The sequence below is a fragment of the Xenopus laevis genome, chromosome 7L (assembly GCF_017654675.1).
Source record: "Xenopus laevis strain J_2021 chromosome 7L, Xenopus_laevis_v10.1, whole genome shotgun sequence".
In the NCBI taxonomy this organism is placed as follows: Eukaryota; Metazoa; Chordata; class Amphibia; order Anura; family Pipidae; genus Xenopus; species Xenopus laevis.
In genome coordinates this window covers 6,833,259-6,853,620 of record NC_054383.1, presented here as the reverse complement: position 1 = coordinate 6,853,620, position 20,362 = coordinate 6,833,259, and the positions used below count along the sequence as shown (strand labels likewise).

The 20,362-nt window shown below is 40.5% G+C and overlaps 1 protein-coding gene across 1 annotated transcript; it reads right to left on the bottom strand.

Moving 5' to 3' along the window:
* Positions 1–2,515: 2,515 nt before the first annotated feature.
* lipa.L (lipase A, lysosomal acid, cholesterol esterase L homeolog) lies at positions 2,516–19,899 on the bottom strand. The gene is given in 10 exon segments (NM_001096228.1): positions 2,516–2,905; positions 4,184–4,252; positions 5,834–5,905; positions 7,459–7,605; positions 8,913–9,049; positions 9,626–9,735; positions 10,754–10,952; positions 13,772–13,886; positions 18,618–18,759; positions 19,821–19,899. Coding segments are annotated over 9 exon segments (1,215 nt in total). The 5' UTR covers positions 18,750–18,759; positions 19,821–19,899; the 3' UTR covers positions 2,516–2,671.
* Positions 19,900–20,362: the final 463 nt, after the last annotated feature.

Sequence of the window (20,362 nt, the reverse complement as noted above, 5' to 3'; positions counted from 1 at the left end):
ATCTCAACATATAAATGATAGCCAGAAAGGGTTACTCATTTCACTAATATATTTAAGGGTTTTATATATCAAAGGTTGAGAGTTTTTTTTTTTGACCTTGAATTAACTCACAACTCGAATGGTTTCTTGTTTAAGAAAAAAACTCGGGCAAAAAACGCGATTCTGCAAGTTCGAGTCCCGCAACCTGAAAACTCGGGGGGGAAAAAAACCTTAATTGCTCGAATGATTCGAGTTTTTGGGCAAAAAAAACTCAAGCATCAAACCGGCTGTTAATATCTTTAAATGGTTCAAGGAACCTCTGCTACATGACCTCGACAGGTTTTAGATGGTGTTTATAATAAATCTCGAATATTAGATTTTTTTAAACCAAAAATTTAAGTTTTAATAAAAAAAAAGAAAACTCAAATTTTCTTGGAAAAATCAACTCGAACCTTAAAGGGGAACTATCACAAAAATGAAACTTTAATATAAGCTTCATCATACTGAAATAAGAAACTTTGTAAATATAATCAATTAAATATTCTGCATTGTTTCTGAAATAATCAAGTTTATCTTCACTATCCCTCTCTCAGCATCTGTTTCTCTTCATTCTCTCTTCATGCAGCAGTTGGGTGTCAGATATTCATTGACAGTTAGATCCATTTACATTTACAAAGTTTCTTATTTCAGTATGAGGAAGCTTATATTAAATGTTCATTTTTCGCCATAGTTCCCCTTGGCAGCTGGGCATTCTCTTATTTGTAGACTACCCCCCCCACCTATGTACTCTATCTGTATTCTATAGGTTACTCAGCATGGACTGTATTAAAGTTAGAATATATAGAATACACAAAGATCTATTAGTAAAGAGAAACATTATTATAACTAAGATCAGTGCAAGTTCCCATTGGTGCTTTGTGTTAGAGAAGGAATACAAAAATACGTTTATTACTCTCTGTATTGCAATATAATGATCTAGTAGTTAAAGTATCTGACCCATAATTATGCACAGACTCACACTGGGTCAGTATTAGGAAACATACCTGAGTCACTAAGTGCCAGGGCCACAGCCTCTGCTTGAGATATTAATACTGTACAGAGACTTCTGACAGTTGGCTGTGCCTTCTGGGAATAGAATCTGAACAACGAAAAAGGGGTTGACCAAAAGGAACCCCGATAAGAGGCTTTCCCTCTATAAGGCACACAGCAAGTCATATCACATGTATCAGTCTTTTCATTTTGTATTAGGGATTCTCCGAATCCAGGATTTGGCCTTTTTCTGTACGAGTCGGATTCGGCCAAATCCTTCTGCCCGGCTGAACCAAACCAAATCTGAATTTGCATATGCAAATTTACAGGGGAAGGGGTGACTTTTTGGCACAAAACATTCTTCGGCGAAGGATTCGGATTTCTGCTGAATCCAAAATAGTGGATTTGGTGCATCCCTATGTTTTATGCAAAGTAAATACCATGTATGGGACCTGTTATCCAGAATGCTCGGGACCTGGGGGTTTTCCGTATAACTGATCTTTCTCTAATTTGGATTTTCTTACCTTAAGCCTACTAGAAAATCATGTAAACATTATATAAACCCAATAGGGATGAGGATTAATTATATCTTAGTTGGGATCAAGTACAAGCTACTGTTTTATTATTACAGAGAAAAATTGTTTTTTTAAAAATCTGGATTATTTGCATAAAATAGGAGACGTCCTTTCCGTAATTCGAAGCTTTCTGGATAACGGGTTTCTGCATAGCAGAACGCATACCTGTAGTTGTAGTAAGAAACTAAAGAGCAGATAAATGTCCTCTGATTAACTTTAGGGATGTACCAAATCCAGGATTCAAGCACAACATACACGGTATATAACAGATATGTTCTGAAGAATCCCATTGTATACTACAGAGCTTATCTGTTATCTACTGTGTAGCCTGTGCTTGAATGGCTGCCCCCATGGCTACACAGCAGCTTGTTTATATAAACTATAGTAGTATTTATCTGTTATCTACTGTGTATCCTGTGCTTGAATGGCTGCCCCCATGGCTACGCAGCAGCTAGTTTATATAAACTATAGTAGTATTTATCTGTTATCTACTGTGTATCCTGTGCTTGAATGGCTGCCCCCATGGCTACACAGCAGCTTGTTTATATAAACTATAGTAGTACTTATCTGTTATCTACTGTGTATCCTGTGCTTGAATGGCTGCCCCCATGGCTACACAGCAGCTTGTTTATATAAACTATAGTAGTACTTATCTGTTATCTACTGTGTATCCTATGCTTGAATGGCTGTCCCCATGGCTACACAGCAGCTTGTTTATATAAACTATAGTAGAGTTTCTGAAGCAAAAACACCAGTTGTACCAGTGCAGGGCAACAGTACATTATATTTTGATAATTTTAAAACACTTTCATTTTCTGGTGTTATTGTTCATTTAACATTGCGTAACCTCTAGACCCATCCATGTTCAGATATGGGAATTAGGACTATTCTTGACTGGGAGTTGTGTTGAGGTATGTGGACGAACAACAGCCTAGACAGGTGGGAGTTTATTGAGAATTGTAATTCTGGCCCAGGATAAACAAGATGAGCAAAAATGGTGCTAAAGCAAGTGACTTGTAAGTTGGAAATGTCTGCTCCAGACCTGCCAGAAGCTCTGAAGTCCATGGGCAAGAGAGTATTCTGATTCACTAGCCAAACTTCTTCATCAATGCAATGATTTCATTGTACATGCGTTGAGGTGCGTCAAGGCCCCAGATGAAATCGAGGTGCTCCCATTCGGGGATCTCTTTGTGGTACACCAGATTGCTGACTTGTGTAAGCAGCAAGGCAACATCATTGGGGTCAGCGAGCCAATCATTGCCTCCCGTCCAGAGAGCCGTTGGCACCGTCATGTCCTTCACGTTGTAAAAAGGAGGTGTAGTCTGAAAGCCAAGAAGAAAAGGATTTCATTTAGATCATGGCAAGTTGGTTAAACTGATCACATTCAGCTGTGTCAGCTAATCAATCACCTATCCCACCTGTTTTATAGATACTAAACAGGTGAATGGTGCTCCATGTGTTGCTCAACTAAAACTTCTAGTTCAGCAACATCAGGAGAGCCACAGTTGCCTATACAGGATCCTAGAACTAGGTAATTAAAAAGCGTTTGCTGCAGGAATGAGGTCTAAGCTGACCAGCACTGCACATTTACAACCACTTGTTCTCCATTATATTTTCAAAACAATTATAGGTTATGACCTCCAAACAGCAACTCCCTGCAGCCTCAGCCAGGATAGTCAATAGTTAAAGGGGTTGTTCACCTTTAAATTAACTGTTAGTGTGATGTAGAGAGTGGTTTTCAGAGACAATTTGCAATTGGTTTTCATTTTTTATCATTTGTGGTTTTTGAGCTATTTAGCTTTTTATTCAGCAGCTCTCCAGTTTGCAATTTCAGCAATCTGGTTGCTAGGGTCCAAATTACCCTAGCAACCATGCATTGATTTGACTAAGAGACTAGAATATGAATAGGAGAGGACTAAATAGAAGAGGAGTAATAAAAAGTAACAATGGCAATACATTTGCAGCCTTACAGAGCATTTGTTTTTTAGATGGGGTCAGTGACCCCCATTTGAAAGCTGGAAAGAGTAAGAAGAAGACGGCAAATAATTCAAAAACTATAAAAAAAGAATAAATGAAGGCCAATTTGAAAGGTTGCTTAGAATTTGTCATTCTATAACATACTAAAAGTTAACAAAGGTGAACCACCCCCTTTAAGGACATAGAGCCAAACTATAAAACCCCCATTGTATCTAGTTAGGGTTGGGAATGAGCAGTAAGTCACATGAATATAATGAAATTTAGTGGTGTTGCACAATGCAGAGGTCTAATATGAAAGACTAGAGTAGAAGCCAAAGTTTATGTTTTTTAGGGGACCGAAAAAAAACTGTGTAAAATCTGGAAACATTTAAAATAAGCGATATCTATTATATGTTGGTGGGACCACAAAAAAAAAGTATAAAATGCTGGAAAACATAAAATCTAGGTATGCAAAATGAAGGTTTTATTTGCATTGCCTGAAAACAATTGATTAGTAAAGAGAATGTCCTTGATTTTCATTTGAAGCTAGAGATAGACTGGCCTGACACCCCGACAGGGTCTCTTTCTTCTAAGGCAGGGATGTTCTATTTGTATCCTGCTGCACTTCAGAATATGGAATTTACCTGGTTATAATGAATCATGTTCCCTTTGGTACCGAAGTCAAAAGCCTTCAGTTCCCCAGATTTGACGGCCTATGGAAACAAGGAACAGAGCTCAGTAGTGGTTAAATTCACAGAAAAGTTCACAGGTTGCAGAGCAAGTGGCCCTGGGCCCAATCATAGTGAGGCCTCGAAGAGGTGTAGATAGGAAAATGGAATATATTAGATTAGGTATGACAAAGAGGAGACAGCAGAGCTAAATGGAGACAGCAGGGAAACAGTACATTATATTTTCACTTGCCATGGGGGCAACCACTCAAGCACAGGATACACGGCAAAATAGCAGATAAGCTCTGTAGTATACAATGGGATTCATCAGAACATATCTGTTATCTACTGTGTATCCTGTGCTTGAATGGCTGCCCCCATGGCTAAACAGCAGCTTGTTTATATAAACTATAGTAGTACTTATCTGTTATCTACTGTGTATCCTGTGCTTGAATGGCTGCCCCCATGGCTAAACAGCAGCTTGTTTATATAAACTATAGTAGTACTTATCTGTTATCTACTGTGTATCCTGTGCTTGAATGGCTGCCCCCATGGCTAAACAGAAGCTTGTTTATATAAACTATAGTAGTACTTATCTGTTATCTACTGTGTATCCTGTGCTTGAATGGCTGCCCCAATGGCTACACAGCAGCTTGTTTATATAAACTATAGTAGTACTTATCTGTTATCTACTGTGTATCCTGTGCTTGAATGGCTGCCCCCATGGCTACACAGCAGCTTGTTTATATAAACTATAGTAGTACTTATCTGTTATCTACTGTGTATCCTGTGCCTGAATGGCTGCCCCCATGGCTACACAGCAGCTTGTTTATATAAACTATAGTAGTACTTATCTGTTATCTACTGTGTATCCTGTGCTTGAATGGCTGTCCCCATGGCTAAACAGCAGCTTGTTTATATCAACTATAGTAGTACTTATCTGTTATCTACTGTGTATCCTGTTCTTGAATGGCTGTCCCCATGGCTAAACAGCAGCTTGTTTATATAAACTATAGTAGTACTAATCTGTTTTCTACTTTGTATACTGTGCTTGAATGGCTGTCCCCATGGCTACACAGCAGCTTTTTTTATATAAACTATAGTAGTATTATCTGTTATCTACTGTGTATCCTGTGCTTGAATGGCTGCCCCCATGGCTAAACAGCAGCTTGTTTATATAAACCATAATAGTGTTTCTGAAGGAAAGACATCAGTTTTACCAGTGTAGGGCAACTGTACGTTATATTTTCATTAATTAAGGACATATTGGCCTAGGTTTGCACAGTGAACCTTATTTACCTTTCACATTTGCATTTATCCAAATCAGTGGGAGCAGCCATGAGTAGAACCACATCCACAGATTCTAATGTGAATGGTAGAATGCCTGTTTAGCTTTGCCAGGCAATGAAATCCTGCGACAAGTGGAGTTACTCAGGAAGAAGTAATAAAGTGTGTTTTGTGTTTCCATAACTGTAAAAAAGGTAATATGCTCTTATTTCTACATAAAAGATGATGGGTCACACAAGCCAGGGCATATTTTTGCCAATCTTCGGTGTCTGCAATATAATCCATTTCCTAATTCTTAATATCTTAGTGTGAGGAAAGACAGACAGTAATACTCAGTACCTGACGCCAGTGCAGCATATTTTGTACAGATGTTCCCGAGGGGCAGTGAGAAGAGTACACATCGACACGGCTCTAAATGAAAAAGGGGAAAAAGTTAGAAAGTCATAAATAATGATGGTAAAATCAGAATGGAAACACCAGCTCTGGTGCAAGGGATTGATAATCACAAAACGGCTTCAAGGAGAGATCCACTGGTCAGTCAGCAGGGATATTGGCTTTGAAGGGGAACTATCGCAGAATGAAATAATATAAGCTTCCTCATACTGAAGTAACAAACTTTCCAAATACAATCAATTAAAAATGCTGCCTTGTTTCTGAAATAATCAAGTTTATCTTCACTATCCTCTCTCAGCATCTGTTTCTCTTCATTCTGTCTTCATGCAGCAGTTGGGTGTCAGATATTCATTGACAGTTAGATCCAATATATCTTATGGGGGGCTCCTTTCCTAGCAGATGTATTAGAGCTCACTCAAATAACTGATTCCAGCACAAACAAAATCTAACAAAATAACTGCCTTTTGCACAAATCCGGCATGTAGAGAGACATGATGTCTGGTGAGTTTAATAGAGTGAGCTCTAATACATCTTCTAGGCAAAAGGAACCCCCCTCTAAGGGTAAGGCCACACTAAGCGATAGCGCGGCGATTTGACTCGCCGCGACTATTCGCCGCGACTTTTAATCCTCAATCGCTGGCGAAACTTTGGCGCTGGCGTCTATGGGGAATCGCTGCGTAAAAACACACGCGGCGATCTTTTTTCTATTGTCGCTCGAAATCGCCTCGCTAGGCGATTTCGAGCGACAATAGAAAAAAGATCGCCGCGTGTGTTTTTACGCTGGCGATTTTGCGCGATTTCCCATAGACGCCAGCGCCAAAGTTTCGCCAGCGATTGAGGATTAAAAGTCGCGGCGAATAGTCGCGGCGAGTCAAATCGCCGCGCTATCGCTTAGTGTGGCCTTACCCTAAGGGTAAGGCCACACTAAGCGATAGCGCGGCGATTTGACTCGCCGCGACTATTCGCCGCGACTTTTAATCCTCAATCGCTGGCGAAACTTTGGCGCTGGCGTCTATGGGAAATCGCGCAAAATCGCCAGCGTAAAAACACACGCGGCGATCTTTTTTCTATTGTCGCTCGAAATCGCCTAGCGAGGCGATTTCGAGCGACAATAGAAAAAAGATCGCCGCGTGTGTTTTTACGCAGCGATTCCCCATAGACGCCAGCGCCAAAGTTTCGCCAGCGATTGAGGATTAAAAGTCGCGGCGAATAGTCGCGGCGAGTCAAATCGCCGCGCTATCGCTTAGTGTGGCCTTACCCTAACTGTCAATGAATATCTGACACCTAACTGCCGCATGAAGAGAGAATGAAGAGAAATAGATGCTGAGAGAGGAAAAGTGAACATAAACTTTATTATTTCAGACACAGTACAGAATATTTAATTGATTGTATTTATAAAGTTTCTTATTTCAGTATGATGAAGCTCATATATTACATTTCCATTTTTGCGATAGTTCCCCTTAAGATTTGAGTGTCGAGACCTTGTTCTGTGCAAATTGGCCAAAAGTGCAAGAAATTGTGATTTGCTCTGAAGTGCATGTTAGCAGCCCGGGCAGATGCATGGCACATACCATGTTTAAGTTTTTCTCATTAAACCCACTCAGAATGAAGAAAATATTTCCGCACAACTCTTGGGCGATCACATGCGTACAAAAGTGGGTGGCGAGCCAGGTGATGAGGTAGGTCTGCGGGAGGAACTCTCTCTCTCCAAACAATTTCTGCAACAACAAACAGAGATGTATTGTGTACAAATCAGGGGCATGTTCCTTTACCTGCACTTGGGGTACTAGAGCTACAGACTGGCTGTATGAATAAGGAGGAGCTCTCATACATCCACTCTATCTAATCATCCTATGTGGTATTACTGCCTTCAATACAAACAGCCCATCAATGAAGCAGGAGCAAGTAAAACATCTATATAAGGTAAAAAGCTTCTCTAAACATGCAAAAAAAAAAATAAAAAAAATTGGGCAACCTAGAGAATAACAATGTCTCCTACATCACCCACCCAAAAGCACAGACGAAGATCTTCCATTTCATAAAGGCACAGGGACAGGCCTGCTTTCAGCAACCATGAATATGAAAAGAAAATTCCTGTGTAACGTCTTTAATACAAAGAATACCCTGCACACGTATTCAGACCCTTAAAGGGCTTGTTCACCTTTAAACACTTTTTTTCCAGTTCAGTTTGTTCACCAAAAATCAAGTCTTTTTCAAATTGCCATCCTTCTTTTATTTGCTACCGTTTTTCCCCATTTAAAGTTGAATGTGCCTGTCTTTGGTGTTTCAGTTTGGCAGATTCTGAACCATTGCGATTTGCTCCATTTAGTTAATACATTTCTCAGCAACATCTCTGGAATATTAACAACTATTGTATCAATTCTAACAGCTGCCTTTAATAAAACTCAGGGATTCTGCTCAGCAGGGACGAAGATAAGAAATGTATCAACTAAATGTATCAATTTAGAGCAGTTACAGAGTCGGCGACCCCCTCCTCCCAGAGCTGCTTTAGAAAGCTATAAGAAGCTGAAAAATGAAACTTTACACTTCAGAATTAGGAAAATGGTCACAAATAGAAAGTAACTGGGAAAAGTCTTTCTTTTGCGGTCAACTATCTAAAATCAACCAAACTGGAAAAAAAGTGTTGGAAGATGAACAACCCCTTTAAAGGGGTTGTTCACCTTTGAGTTAACTTTTAGTATGATGTAGGGAGTGATATTCTGTTTTGATTTTATATTATTTGTGGTTTTTGAGTTATTTAGCTTTTTATTCAGCACCTCTCCGTATAGATATTTAAGCAAATCCTTAATTTCAGTACTCAGAAGCACAAAGAAAACAATATGTCTCAGGGGTCTGGATGCATTTGCAGGGTACTGTATAGGTGAATAGTAGCTGAGAATGAAAAAGAAGCCTGGATCAACATGCTGAGATTACTTGCATGCATGTTACATGTGCAGTTGCAATGCTGTCAGGAACCTTCTGCATTTTGTACTGAGTTCTACATGGATGAAACCAAATGCTGTACCTCGATCACGAACTCTGGCAAGACTCCCAGTTTTGCTAACGGGCTCTTGGAGAACTTGACTGTGGCGACGGGTGCCAGGCCAAAATACATTTTGATCTTCTTAGCCAGTTGCGGCAAGCTTGAAAACGCAATAAATGCTGAGAAAACAGAGAACAGTACAAATAAAGGATATTTGTAGGTGAAAAATACATCAAGGAGCGGTTCGCTTTTAAGTTAACTTTTAGTATGTTATAGAATGGCTAAGTCTAAGCAACTTTTCAATTGCTCTTTGTTTTTTCTCTTTTATAGAATTATTTGCCTCCTTCTTCTGACTCTTTCCAGCTTTCAAATGGAGGGTCACCGACCCCATCTAAAAACAAATGCTCTGTAAGGCTACAAATGTATTGTTATTGTTACTTTTTATTACTCATCTTACTATGCAGTCCCTCTCCTATTCCTTATTTCAGTCTCTTATTTAAATCAATGCATGGTTACTATGGTAATTTTGACCCTAGCAACTAGATTGCTGGAATTGCAAACTGGAGAGCTGCTGAATAAAAAGCTTAATAACTCAAAAACCACAAATAATAATAAAATGAAAACCCAATGGCAAATTTTCTTAGAATATCAGTCTCTACATCATACTAAAAGTTAATTTAAAGGTGAACAACCCCTTTAATTAGGACAAATACTGCACGATGAGCCGGTAAATATATGACAGTATTCATACGTACCAATGGTGGTCCCCTGAGAATGGCCAACATAGAATATCTGCTCCTGGCCAGTTTTCTTAGTGATAAAGTCTATGACAGCAGGTAGATCCTTTTTAGCCATCTCATCGTAGCTGTAAGGGGAAACAATAGTCACAATAATAAAATGACACAAAGACACAGAGCCCAGGCTTGTGGGTGCAGGTAAAACTTTCTGCAACATTTCACAACAATTTGGTCACTGTCTAACGGAAGTGGATGTTTAACACTTGCATTTCAGCTAGGGATCCACTATTTTGGATTCGGCCGAACCCCCGAATCCTTCATGAAAGATTTGGCCGAATACTGAATCCGAATTTGCATATGCAAATAAGGGGTGGGAATGGGGAAACATTTTTTTACTTCCTCGTTTTGTGATAAAATGTCACGTGATTTACCTCCCCGCCCCCAAATTCTATATGCAAATTCGGTTCGGCCGAATCTGAATCCTCCTGAAAAAGGCTGAATCCTGAACCGAATCCTGAACCGAATCCTGAACCGAATCCTGGATTCATGGCATCCCTAATATAATGAAAATTAAAATGTAATATAAGCTTTCTAAGTACAAATAATCAAGTTTATGTTCACTAGTCCTCTCTCAGCATCTGTTTCTCTTCATTCTCTCTTCATGCAGCAGTTGGGTGTCAGATATTCATTGACAGTTAGATCCAATATATCTTATAGGGGAGCTCCTTTCCTAGCAGATGAATTAGAGCTCACTCAAATAACCGATTCCAGTACAAACAAAATCTAACAAAATAACTGCCTTTTGCACAAATTCTGCATGTAGAGAGACAGGATTTGTGGTGATTTTAAGAGTGAGCTCTAATACATCTTCTAGGCAAAAGGAGCCCCCCTATAAGATATATTGGAGTTAACTGTCAAATATCTGACTACAAAAAACTGCACCATAAAAGTCATGACAGAATCCCTTCACCCCTTGCTTCTTACCATGTCGAACGCTGGATGCCTTTTCAGGAATTATTTAATGCGACAGTAAAGTGTGTCAGTGCTATTTAATAATACATAATCTGATAATATTTTTAGATTATAATTATTATTTTCAGCAGGGACAGTAACACAGGCCCACTGGACCATATAATCCTTACACACCTGAAGGCCCAGAATTCATCTTGTTCGGGGGAAAGGGTCTTGTGCTTCCTGGACCAGGTGTTCCCTCTGCTGTTTCCGATCCAAACGTCATAGCCGGCATCAGCCAGGATAAAGCCCAAGCTGTTGTTTTCCAGATTGCTGACCCAGTTGCTGCCATCTGCTAGAAGCCCATGCTGCAAGTAAACCACCGGTCTGGGGCCTGAAGGGGAAACAAAGACAAGCCAAAGGATTAGTTCCTGGTTAAAGAGATTCTGTCATGATTTTTATTTCTAAATGACACTGTTTACACTGCAAATAATCCACTCAGCAATATAAAATTTAATTCCTGAACCAGCAAGTGTATTTTTTATTTGTAATATTGGTGTGTAGGTGCATCTCAGGTCATTTTGCCTGGTCATGTGCTTTCAGAAAGAGCCAGCACTTTAGGATGGAACTTCTTTCTGGCAAGCTGTTGTTTCTCCTACTCAATGTAACTGAAGGAGTCACAGTGAGACCTGGATTTTGCTATTGAGTGTTGTTCTTAGATCTACCAGGCAGCTGTTATCTTGTGTTAGGGAGCTGCTATCTGGTTACCTTCCCATTGTTCTGTTGTTAGGCTGCTGGGGGAAAGGGAGGGGGTAATATCACTCCAACTTGCAGTACAGCAGTAAAGAGTGACTGAAGTTTATCAGAGCACAAGTCACATGACTGGGGTCAGCTGGGAAACGGACAATATGTCTAGACCCATGTCAGATTTCCAAATTAAATATAGAAATATAGAAAATCTGTTTGCTCTTTTGAGAAACGGATTTCAGTGCAGAATTCTACTGGAGCAGCATTAACTAACGTTTTGAGAAAAAAATTTTTTTCCCATGACAGTATCCTTTTAAATACACTAACCTGAGTTAAACAGGTGCATAGGCAGCTCCATCATACATTGTATTTATGTCTTTATTTTATGCTCTTAAAGGCACTCTTTGGGTTTCATGGTTAGTAGGTAGGGATGCACTGAATACAGGATTCGGTTCGGGATGTGGCCTTTTTCAGCAGGATTCGACCGAATCCTTCTGCCAGACTGAACAGAATCTGAATCCTAGTTTGCATATGCAAATTAGGGATGGGGAGGGAAATTCAGTGACTTTTTGTCACAAAACAAGGAAGTAAAAAAATTTTTCCCCTTCCCACCCCTAATTTGCATGTGCAAATTAGGATTCGGTTCGGTATTCGGCCATATCTTTCGCGAAAAATTTCAGGAGTTCGGCCAAATCCAAAATGGTGGATTCGGTGCATCCCTATTAGCAGGTGAAGCATGCAGATATTTATTTCTCTATTTTCCTGACTGCATTGTGATTGGTTACCTAATGGGTTAACTGGGGTTTACATGTTTCCATGAACCAGGCCTGGAAAGGAGCAGTAGGGCTCACAATGGTGCTGTTGTAATGTTCTGTTATCATTCCTGACAGGGCCAGGAATTAGATTGCATCTTCACGCACGTCCAATGTAAAAATACGCTGTTTTCCTAAATCATCTGTTATTTCCAAGAATTCAGTCTCACCCTGACATGGACACACTGTCCCGGCCGCAAGGAAACCTCATGTTCGCTTCTGGCACACAATGTTAAAATGTTCTTTTCCAGCAGAAAACTCCCAGAAAAGTGAGTGAGGACAGGGCACAGCTGAGGACTGGGTGGAGGAATTCAGTTACCAGTCACCTGTCAGCAGGGGGCTGCACTTCACTAGATTTTCAGCACAGCAGAACAGAAGTAGAGAGTGTGTGTGTGTGATAATGTCAGTAATATATTCCATGAACTTGCAGCCTGCTACATAGGAGGAAGCCAGGCTGTCCCCAACACAGCTGCTTAGTGACACTTATGTAAAAGTATGTGCCATTAGGCCACCGTACATGGGAATATATGGTGAGTTTGGCAGAAAGACACACAGCTGGGCACAAGGGGAGGCAGCGAGCCAGCAAGGCGCGGGCTCTAGTCAAGGGGAGGACATGGAATTAGGCATGTCCTGCAATCTATTAAAGGATAAGTAAACCTTAAAAATAAGTGAATGTATAATTGATGAGGGGGGCTATTCTAAGCACTTCTGCAATGTACATTCATTATTTATTTTCTTTTAATTCCAAGATATTAAGGGATACATGTGCTGTTAATATGAATGAATTGTTACAACTGCACCACCTCCTGCTCATTTTCCCACCAGTCTGACCACCAAGTAGTAAAAGAAGAGGCTGCTCTGATGTTCTTCTGCTTAGGAATAAAATTAAAAACCTTTCTCACATCTTTCCTAAGCAGAAGAACATCAGAGCAGCCTTTCTTTCTCCTGACAACTACAAAAAAAAAACACAAAAAAAGCAGGCACCCTGCGGAACGAGGGGAGGATTTTCAGGTGCGGGTATACCCATGGGTTGGGTTGCGGGTCTCATCTAAATTTCTTATCTTATGTAATATTGTCTATATTTTACTCCTTTTAAAGTTTTACAAAACTTGTTTCTGTCCCAGTCCCCCTTTTGATGAGGTCACTTCCGGTTAGCAGCACCATCACTTCCTGTTTGATGGTGGTTGGCGGATATGGGTCGGGTAGCGGATCAAAGTGGGTAAATATGCGGGTTGGGGGTTCGGGTCTGGGTCTTAGAAATTGTTTCTGCGCAGGACTCAACAAGTAGTCAAGGAAGTTGTCAGGAGAAAGAAAGAGGCTGCTCTGATGTTCTTCTGCTTAGGAAAAAAATTAGAAACCTTTCTCAAATCTTTCCTAAGCAGAAGAACATCAGAGCAGCCTCTTTCTTTCTCCTGACAACTTCCTTGACTACTTGCTGGTCAGACTGGTGGGAAAATGACCAGCAGGTGGCGCTGTTGTAACAAAATTCATTCATATTAACTGTACATGTATCCCTTAACATCTTGGCATTAAAAATAAATAAATAATAAATGTACATTGCAGAAGTGCTTAGAAAAGCCCCCTCATCTATTTAACATTCACTTATTTTTAAGGTTTACATATCCTTTAACCTATAGGCTCCTGGAAGACTTACCTTCAGATTCATATTTAACCCCGTGTGGTATTCTGTTCACACTCAGGATATAGCCATCTTCAGTGAGCACCTCGTACTCTTCGCTGGGATACCCTCTGTATCTGATTAGCTCGCTCTATGCAAAGAAAAAAGTGTCAGTGATAAGTGGATCTACGCATTGGGAGAAGCAAGAAAAACTTGGCATTTACAGGGCCCCAAAACCTTATGAGCATGGCCACTAGGTGGCGCTGTGTTGCTGAGGTATATCAAGTATACTGGTATGGCAAATGCTAACAGAAGGATTGTTCTGGGCACTGAGCAAGTACAGTCTTCAGACTTTAAAGGGGTGGTTCACCTTTAAGTTAACTTTTAGTATGTTATAGAATGACTAATTCTAAGCAACATTTCAATTGGTCTTCATTATTTATTTATTTTTTATAGTTTTTGAATGAATTGCCTTCTAGACTCTCTCCAGCTTTCAAATGGGGGTCACTGACCCCATTGAAACAACAGATTCTCTGAAAAGCTACAAATATATTGTTACTGCTACTTTTTATTACTCATCTTTCTCATCAGCCCCCCTACTATTCATATTCCAGTCTCCCATTTAAATCGATGCCTGGTTGAGAAGATTATTTGGATCCTAGCAACCAAATAGGTGATAGCTGCAAACTGGAGAGCTAATGAATAAAAAGCGAAATAACTCAAAAGCCACAAATAATAAAAAATTAAAAGCAATTGCAAATTGTCTCAGAACATCACTCGATACATCATACTAAAAGTTAATTTAAAGGTGAACAACCGTTTAAAGTGGTCGTTTAAATTTAAGTTAACTTATAGGGGCGATTCACTAACTTCGAGTGAAGGATTTGAAGGTAAAAAACTTCGAAGGATTCGTAGTAAAAATCGTTCGACTATTCAACCATTCGATAGTCGAAGTACTGTCTCTTTAAAAAAAAACTTCGACCCCCTAGTTTGCCATCTAAAAGCTACCGAAGTCAATGTTAGCCTATGGGGAAGGTCCCCATAGGCTTGGCTAACTTTTTTTGATCGAAGGATATTCCTTCGATCGTTGGATTTAAATCCTTTGAATCGTTCGATGCAAAGGATTTTATTGTTCGATCGAAGGAATAATCGTTCGATCGTTCTATCTGCGCTAAATCCTTCGACTTCGATATTCGAAGTCGAAGGATTTTAATTCCTAGTCGAATATCGAGGGTTAATTAACCCTCGATATTCGACCCTTAGTGAATCAGCCCCTTAGTATGTTATAGAGTGGCTAATTCTAAGCAAGTTTTCATTGGTCTTCATTATTTATTGTTTTCGTTTTTGAATTATTTTCCATCTTCTTCGGACTCCTTCAACTTTCAAATGGGGGTCGCTGACCCCATCTAAAATCAAATGCTCTGTAAAGCTACAAATGCATTGTTACTTTTAAATGACTCATCTTTCTATTCTGGCCTCTCCTATTCATATTCCAGTGTCTTATTCAAGTCAGTGCATGGTTGCTAGGGTGATCTGTACCCTAGCAACCAGATGGCTGAAATTACAAACTGCTGAATAAAAAACTAAATAAGTCAAAAACCACAAATAATAAAAAATGAGAACCAACATCACTCTATACATCATACTAAAAGTTAATTTAAAGGTGAACAACACTTTAAAGAGGTTGTTTAAATTTAAGTTAACTTTTAGTATGTTATAGAGTGGCTAATTCTAAGCAAGTTTTCAATTGGTCTTCATGATTTATTTTTTTCGTTTTAGAATTATTCTCCATCTTTTTAGACTCTTTCCAGCTTTCAAACGGGGGTCGCTGACCCAATCTAAAATCAAATGCTCTGTAAGGCGACAAATTTATTGTTATTGCAACTTTTAATTACTCATCTTTCTATCCAGAACTCTCTTATTCATATTCCAGTCTTTTATTCAAGTCAGTGCATGGTTGCTATGGTAATCTGTACCCTAGCAACCAGATTGTTGGAATTGCACACTGGAGAGGTGCTGAATAAAAAATGAAATAGCTCAAAAAACACAAATAATAAAAAATGACAACCAATAGCAAATTGTCTCAGAATACCACTCTCTACATCACACTGAAAGTTAATTTAAAGGTGAACAACCCCTTAAATGTCTCTCCAATGGGGTAACACCTTCCTTATAATTAATATATGCTTTCCATTTAAAGGGGAATTCGCCTTGTGTGTGAAATCATGATGAAACCATTCCTGCTGATTAACAAGGGGAGAGAATTTGCACTGTAGGAATCATTAGATGACTCAGGTTGTGACTATCACAATTCAAAGTGCATCCAGTCAGCTGGGCAGCTAGATACCAACAGGGTGAACTCTGAGCTCAGAACAATCAGTGTCCCCAGGTGACATCTATAAGGCATCACAATCTGATAGGCTGCTGAAATCATCCAATTGAATCGTCCTGCTCCCAAGCCTGCCATGAAGGAAGCCTACGTGAATATCTAGTTGGCTAGTGCAGTTACGTGATGCAGTTCTCTGACTATCACTATGCAATGAAAAGTCACAAATGTTGCAGCCAATCAGATATCTGCTTTCAGATAGGCAGTCAGTAAATGATATGTGCCGATTGGCTGCCCTAAGTAACTAGAGGCGGGGCAAAATCTGTAGGGCTCATTTACCACGGCCCTTGGAGCATATGCATGAGAAGTAAGAGGTGCAAATATGGCACAAGGTGCAAAGTGCAGGGCCTGCACTTATCGGCCACCATAGACATGTGGCAAGTACAGGGCTCTGTAACATCTGGGTCATTTATCAACACTGGGCAAATTTGCCCATGGGCTGTAACCCATGGCAACCAATCAGACTGCTGCATTCATTTTTCTTCTTACAGCTGGCTTTAAAAAGCCAATCACTGATTGGTTGCTATAGGTAACTGCCCATGGGCAAATTTGCCCAGTGTTGATAAATGAGCCCTCTTGTGTCTACTGGTACTCCCTTGCTTGCTCACCTAAATGGGGATGCCCATGTACTGCACCAAGGCCGCCATCAGGGGGACACAGGGGGTGCAAGTGTCCCAGGCCGGGACTGAAGGGGGCTTTTTCAAAAAATCTTTTATGGGGGGGCCCTGGCGCCAATATTTCTTTTTTAACTTATAGGGGCGCCCTGGTCCCCAATATCTTTTTTAATTTGTGTGTGGGGGGGGGGGTGTTACCTTTTTTAGCGCTAATATCTGTGTGGTCTTTTAACTGTTATGTGGAGTGGGTGGGATCTGGGGCAGGGCTTGGGACCCGCCGTGGGTGAGGCACAGGGGGCCCCGAAAATGTTGTTGTAGGGGGGCACCGTGATTTCTAACGGCGGCCCTGACTGCAGCCAACCAATGAATACAGCTGGGAGAACCTACGAGCGCAAAGTGCAAAGCAGGGTGCAAATTACAAACAACTTGGCTTTTTTGCACTTCTTTTTTAAACTTTGCACCTTGCAGTGTTTCATAAAGGAGCCACTGTGCCTTTTCTTACCATGCCCCCCTACCAGTACCCTCATGGCTGCATGGGGGGAGGATGGAATTTTTTTAATAAATCTGATTATTTTAAATGAATGCACCATGCATAGCGTGCTTATTTACATCCAGTGTGTTACATGGCAGAGCATAGGGACATTAGGGAGCCAAGATCTTCTGGACTTCCTTAAAGACTCAGTTCTCTACTGGTCACAAGATAAACCCTCACATGCCTTCAGTTTGGGGTTGTTTTTTTTTTTTTGTTTTTTTAATAAAACACAATGTATCTCCAGACATGACAAATAGCTGCTCATGCATGATGGGGATCATAAGATCAATAAAGCCTAATAAGGACTCACAGCAGAACTACAAATCCCAGCCCCCCTCCCCCCAGTGCCTATCCAGGATCTTGATAATATAAACCCTGTGAGTTGTTACATTCTCATGGCTCCCATCTTGTGACTATTAAAGGAGAACTAAAGAAGTAGCTAGAAATGTTGTACATGATGTTTTGTGCTTCTGTACCAGCCCAAGGCAACCACAGCCCTTTAGCAGTAAAGATCTGTGTCTCCAAAGATGCCCCAGTAGCTCCCCATCTTCTTTTCTGCTGATTCACTGCACATGCTCTGTGCTGCTGTCACTTACTGAGCTTAGGGAGCCACTCACAATATACAGTACACATAGAATAGAAATGTCACAATATAAGGCTGATTAGTAATTAATACACATAATTACTACATGGCAGCACAGAAACCAGTGCAATTAGCATCAGAATTGAATAATCAGCAAACCTGTAGCATCAGCTTATATTACAGCCAGGGAAGCTCATTTTCTGCTGGATAATTAGTGACGAGCCCTAAGCTTAGCTTCTCAACAGCCAATCAGAGCCCACTGAGCATGTGAGTGTCACAGACACTTTCCAAGATGGTGACCCCCTGTGACAAGTTTGAAGTCCTGGATCATTGCTGCAATTGACAAGCTCAAACTTTAGCCTCGTGCAATAAGTTCACTATATAAAACATAGCAGTTTTAGCCACATTCATTTTTAGGGTTTAGTTCTCCTTTAAGGCACTGGCTGACATTGTGATGGGTGTATTAGCCAAAGGAGCAGTAACAAGACTACATGAAAAGGAAAGCCAATTAAAGCCAACACTGCTCAGTAAGGTGCCTGCTCATAGTGATGATAATGTAGCACAGTCAAAAACAGACGACTGTCCTTTAAAGGACAAGTAAAGTAAAAAAAATGAATGGGGTTGTGAAGTTTTTAGGCATACAGAAGAATGCGTCCTTGGCTAGCATGAAGAGTACCCACTACCTCAAACCCACCAGCAATTTTACCTTTACTTTTCCTTTAATGTGTTCTCAAACTATTTAAGAGAAAAAAAAAAACAAAACTTACAATATTCATAAAGGCCTCGGGATCTGCAGAATAAAGCAAGTCACTGGCAAATCCCTGTCTGATTTTACTCGATACATCATCTGTAAGGGCCACTGCCGGGACCAGGACTGTCACAGCCACCAACAGCCACATTGCGGGACAGCTATAAATCACACAAAAAAATCAGTTACATCTAAGTTATAGAGAATTGCCTTCCATGTAGTATAAGGGATAATGTACCCCCTACTGTAAATGATAAGGATATTAGAAGTCACTGAGGGGTTCTGTAACCATATAAAGGCACAAGGCTGCAGGCTGAGTTATACAGGGAACTCTGAGTATCACTCATGTATTATAAGGGATAATGTACCCCCTACTGTAAATGATAAGGATATTAGAAGTCACTGAGGGGTTGTTCTGTGACCATATAAAGGCACAAGGCTGCAGGCTGAGTTATACAGGGAACTCTGAGTATCACTTATGTATTATAAGGGATAATGTACCCCCTACTGTAAATGATAAGGATATTAGAAGTCACTGAGGGGTTGTTCTGTGACCATATAAAGGCACAAGGCTGCAGGCTGAGTTATACAGGGAACTCTGAGTATCACTGATGTATTATAAGGGATAATGTACCCCCTACTGTAAATGATAAGGATATTAGAAGTCACTGAGGGGTTGTTCTGTGACCATATAAATGTGGGGGTACATCTATGTGCACATGGGCAGTATTACAGGGTCACAAGTTTATAGACAGTTATACACCCTGATATTATAATAATTTCCAGATTGCCATTAAAGAGAGAATAATACAGTACTTACACTAATTGTTACAGTAATTGCAGCAATGAATAAGGCTAATTAAAATGCCAATGAAATGATTCTATAATAAGGCTCAGTCCCTGAATCCCGCCCAGCAGCGAGTCCTGAGCTAATAAAGACCAGTGTGTGTGAGAGACAAGGTGTGAGGGTTCAGCTGCTGCCAGTATTTCTGTGCCCATCCTCCCTGGCTCTATTAAATGTCTATACACTAAAGGGTCACACATAGAGCACAGGGTTACTTTACTGCACATGCTGTTGGCCAGAACTACAGCCTCTCAAACCCTCCTCTAGTGAGCTCTGCTGCCTGTAAGTGCAGTGTCTATATGTTAAGTCTAGACAGACAGTCGGATAATAAAGCCGGGCACACATATTATTTACATCACAGCACAGAGTGATACTCACCTCAAGAGCACCGGAGGAATCTGACTGACAGACAAACCAGGAAGCGGCTAGCCAATCAGGGTCCAGTAAACGGTCACGCCATAGACATAACGGGGAGGGGCATCCTTCTGAGGACATGACATGCAACAACCAATCGTTTAGCGCCTAACAGGAAATAAAAGGGTATTGGCAGACCTGTCTGACAGGAAGAGGGGGATTCAGGGACTGGGTGATTCCAAATGCCTGACGGGGGGGGGGGGGAGGATTTAGGGTCTGGCTGGACTAACCCATTGACAGGGAAGGGGGATCAACTAAATAACAGGGAATATAGAGGGAATTGAGAATCAATGGGCAATTATTGTGTAAAGGTAAATTTACCCAAAGCTGAAATGGTGGGCCCGGGCTGGATACTTGTCAAAGCACCAGGCAGCGTGGGCACAGTGTAAACTCTTTCAAGGGGTTGTTCAGTTGTAGTATGATGTAGAGAGGGATATTCTGAGACAATTTGCAATTGTTTTTTTTATTATTTGTGTTTTTTGAGTTATTTGCCTTTTTATTCAGCA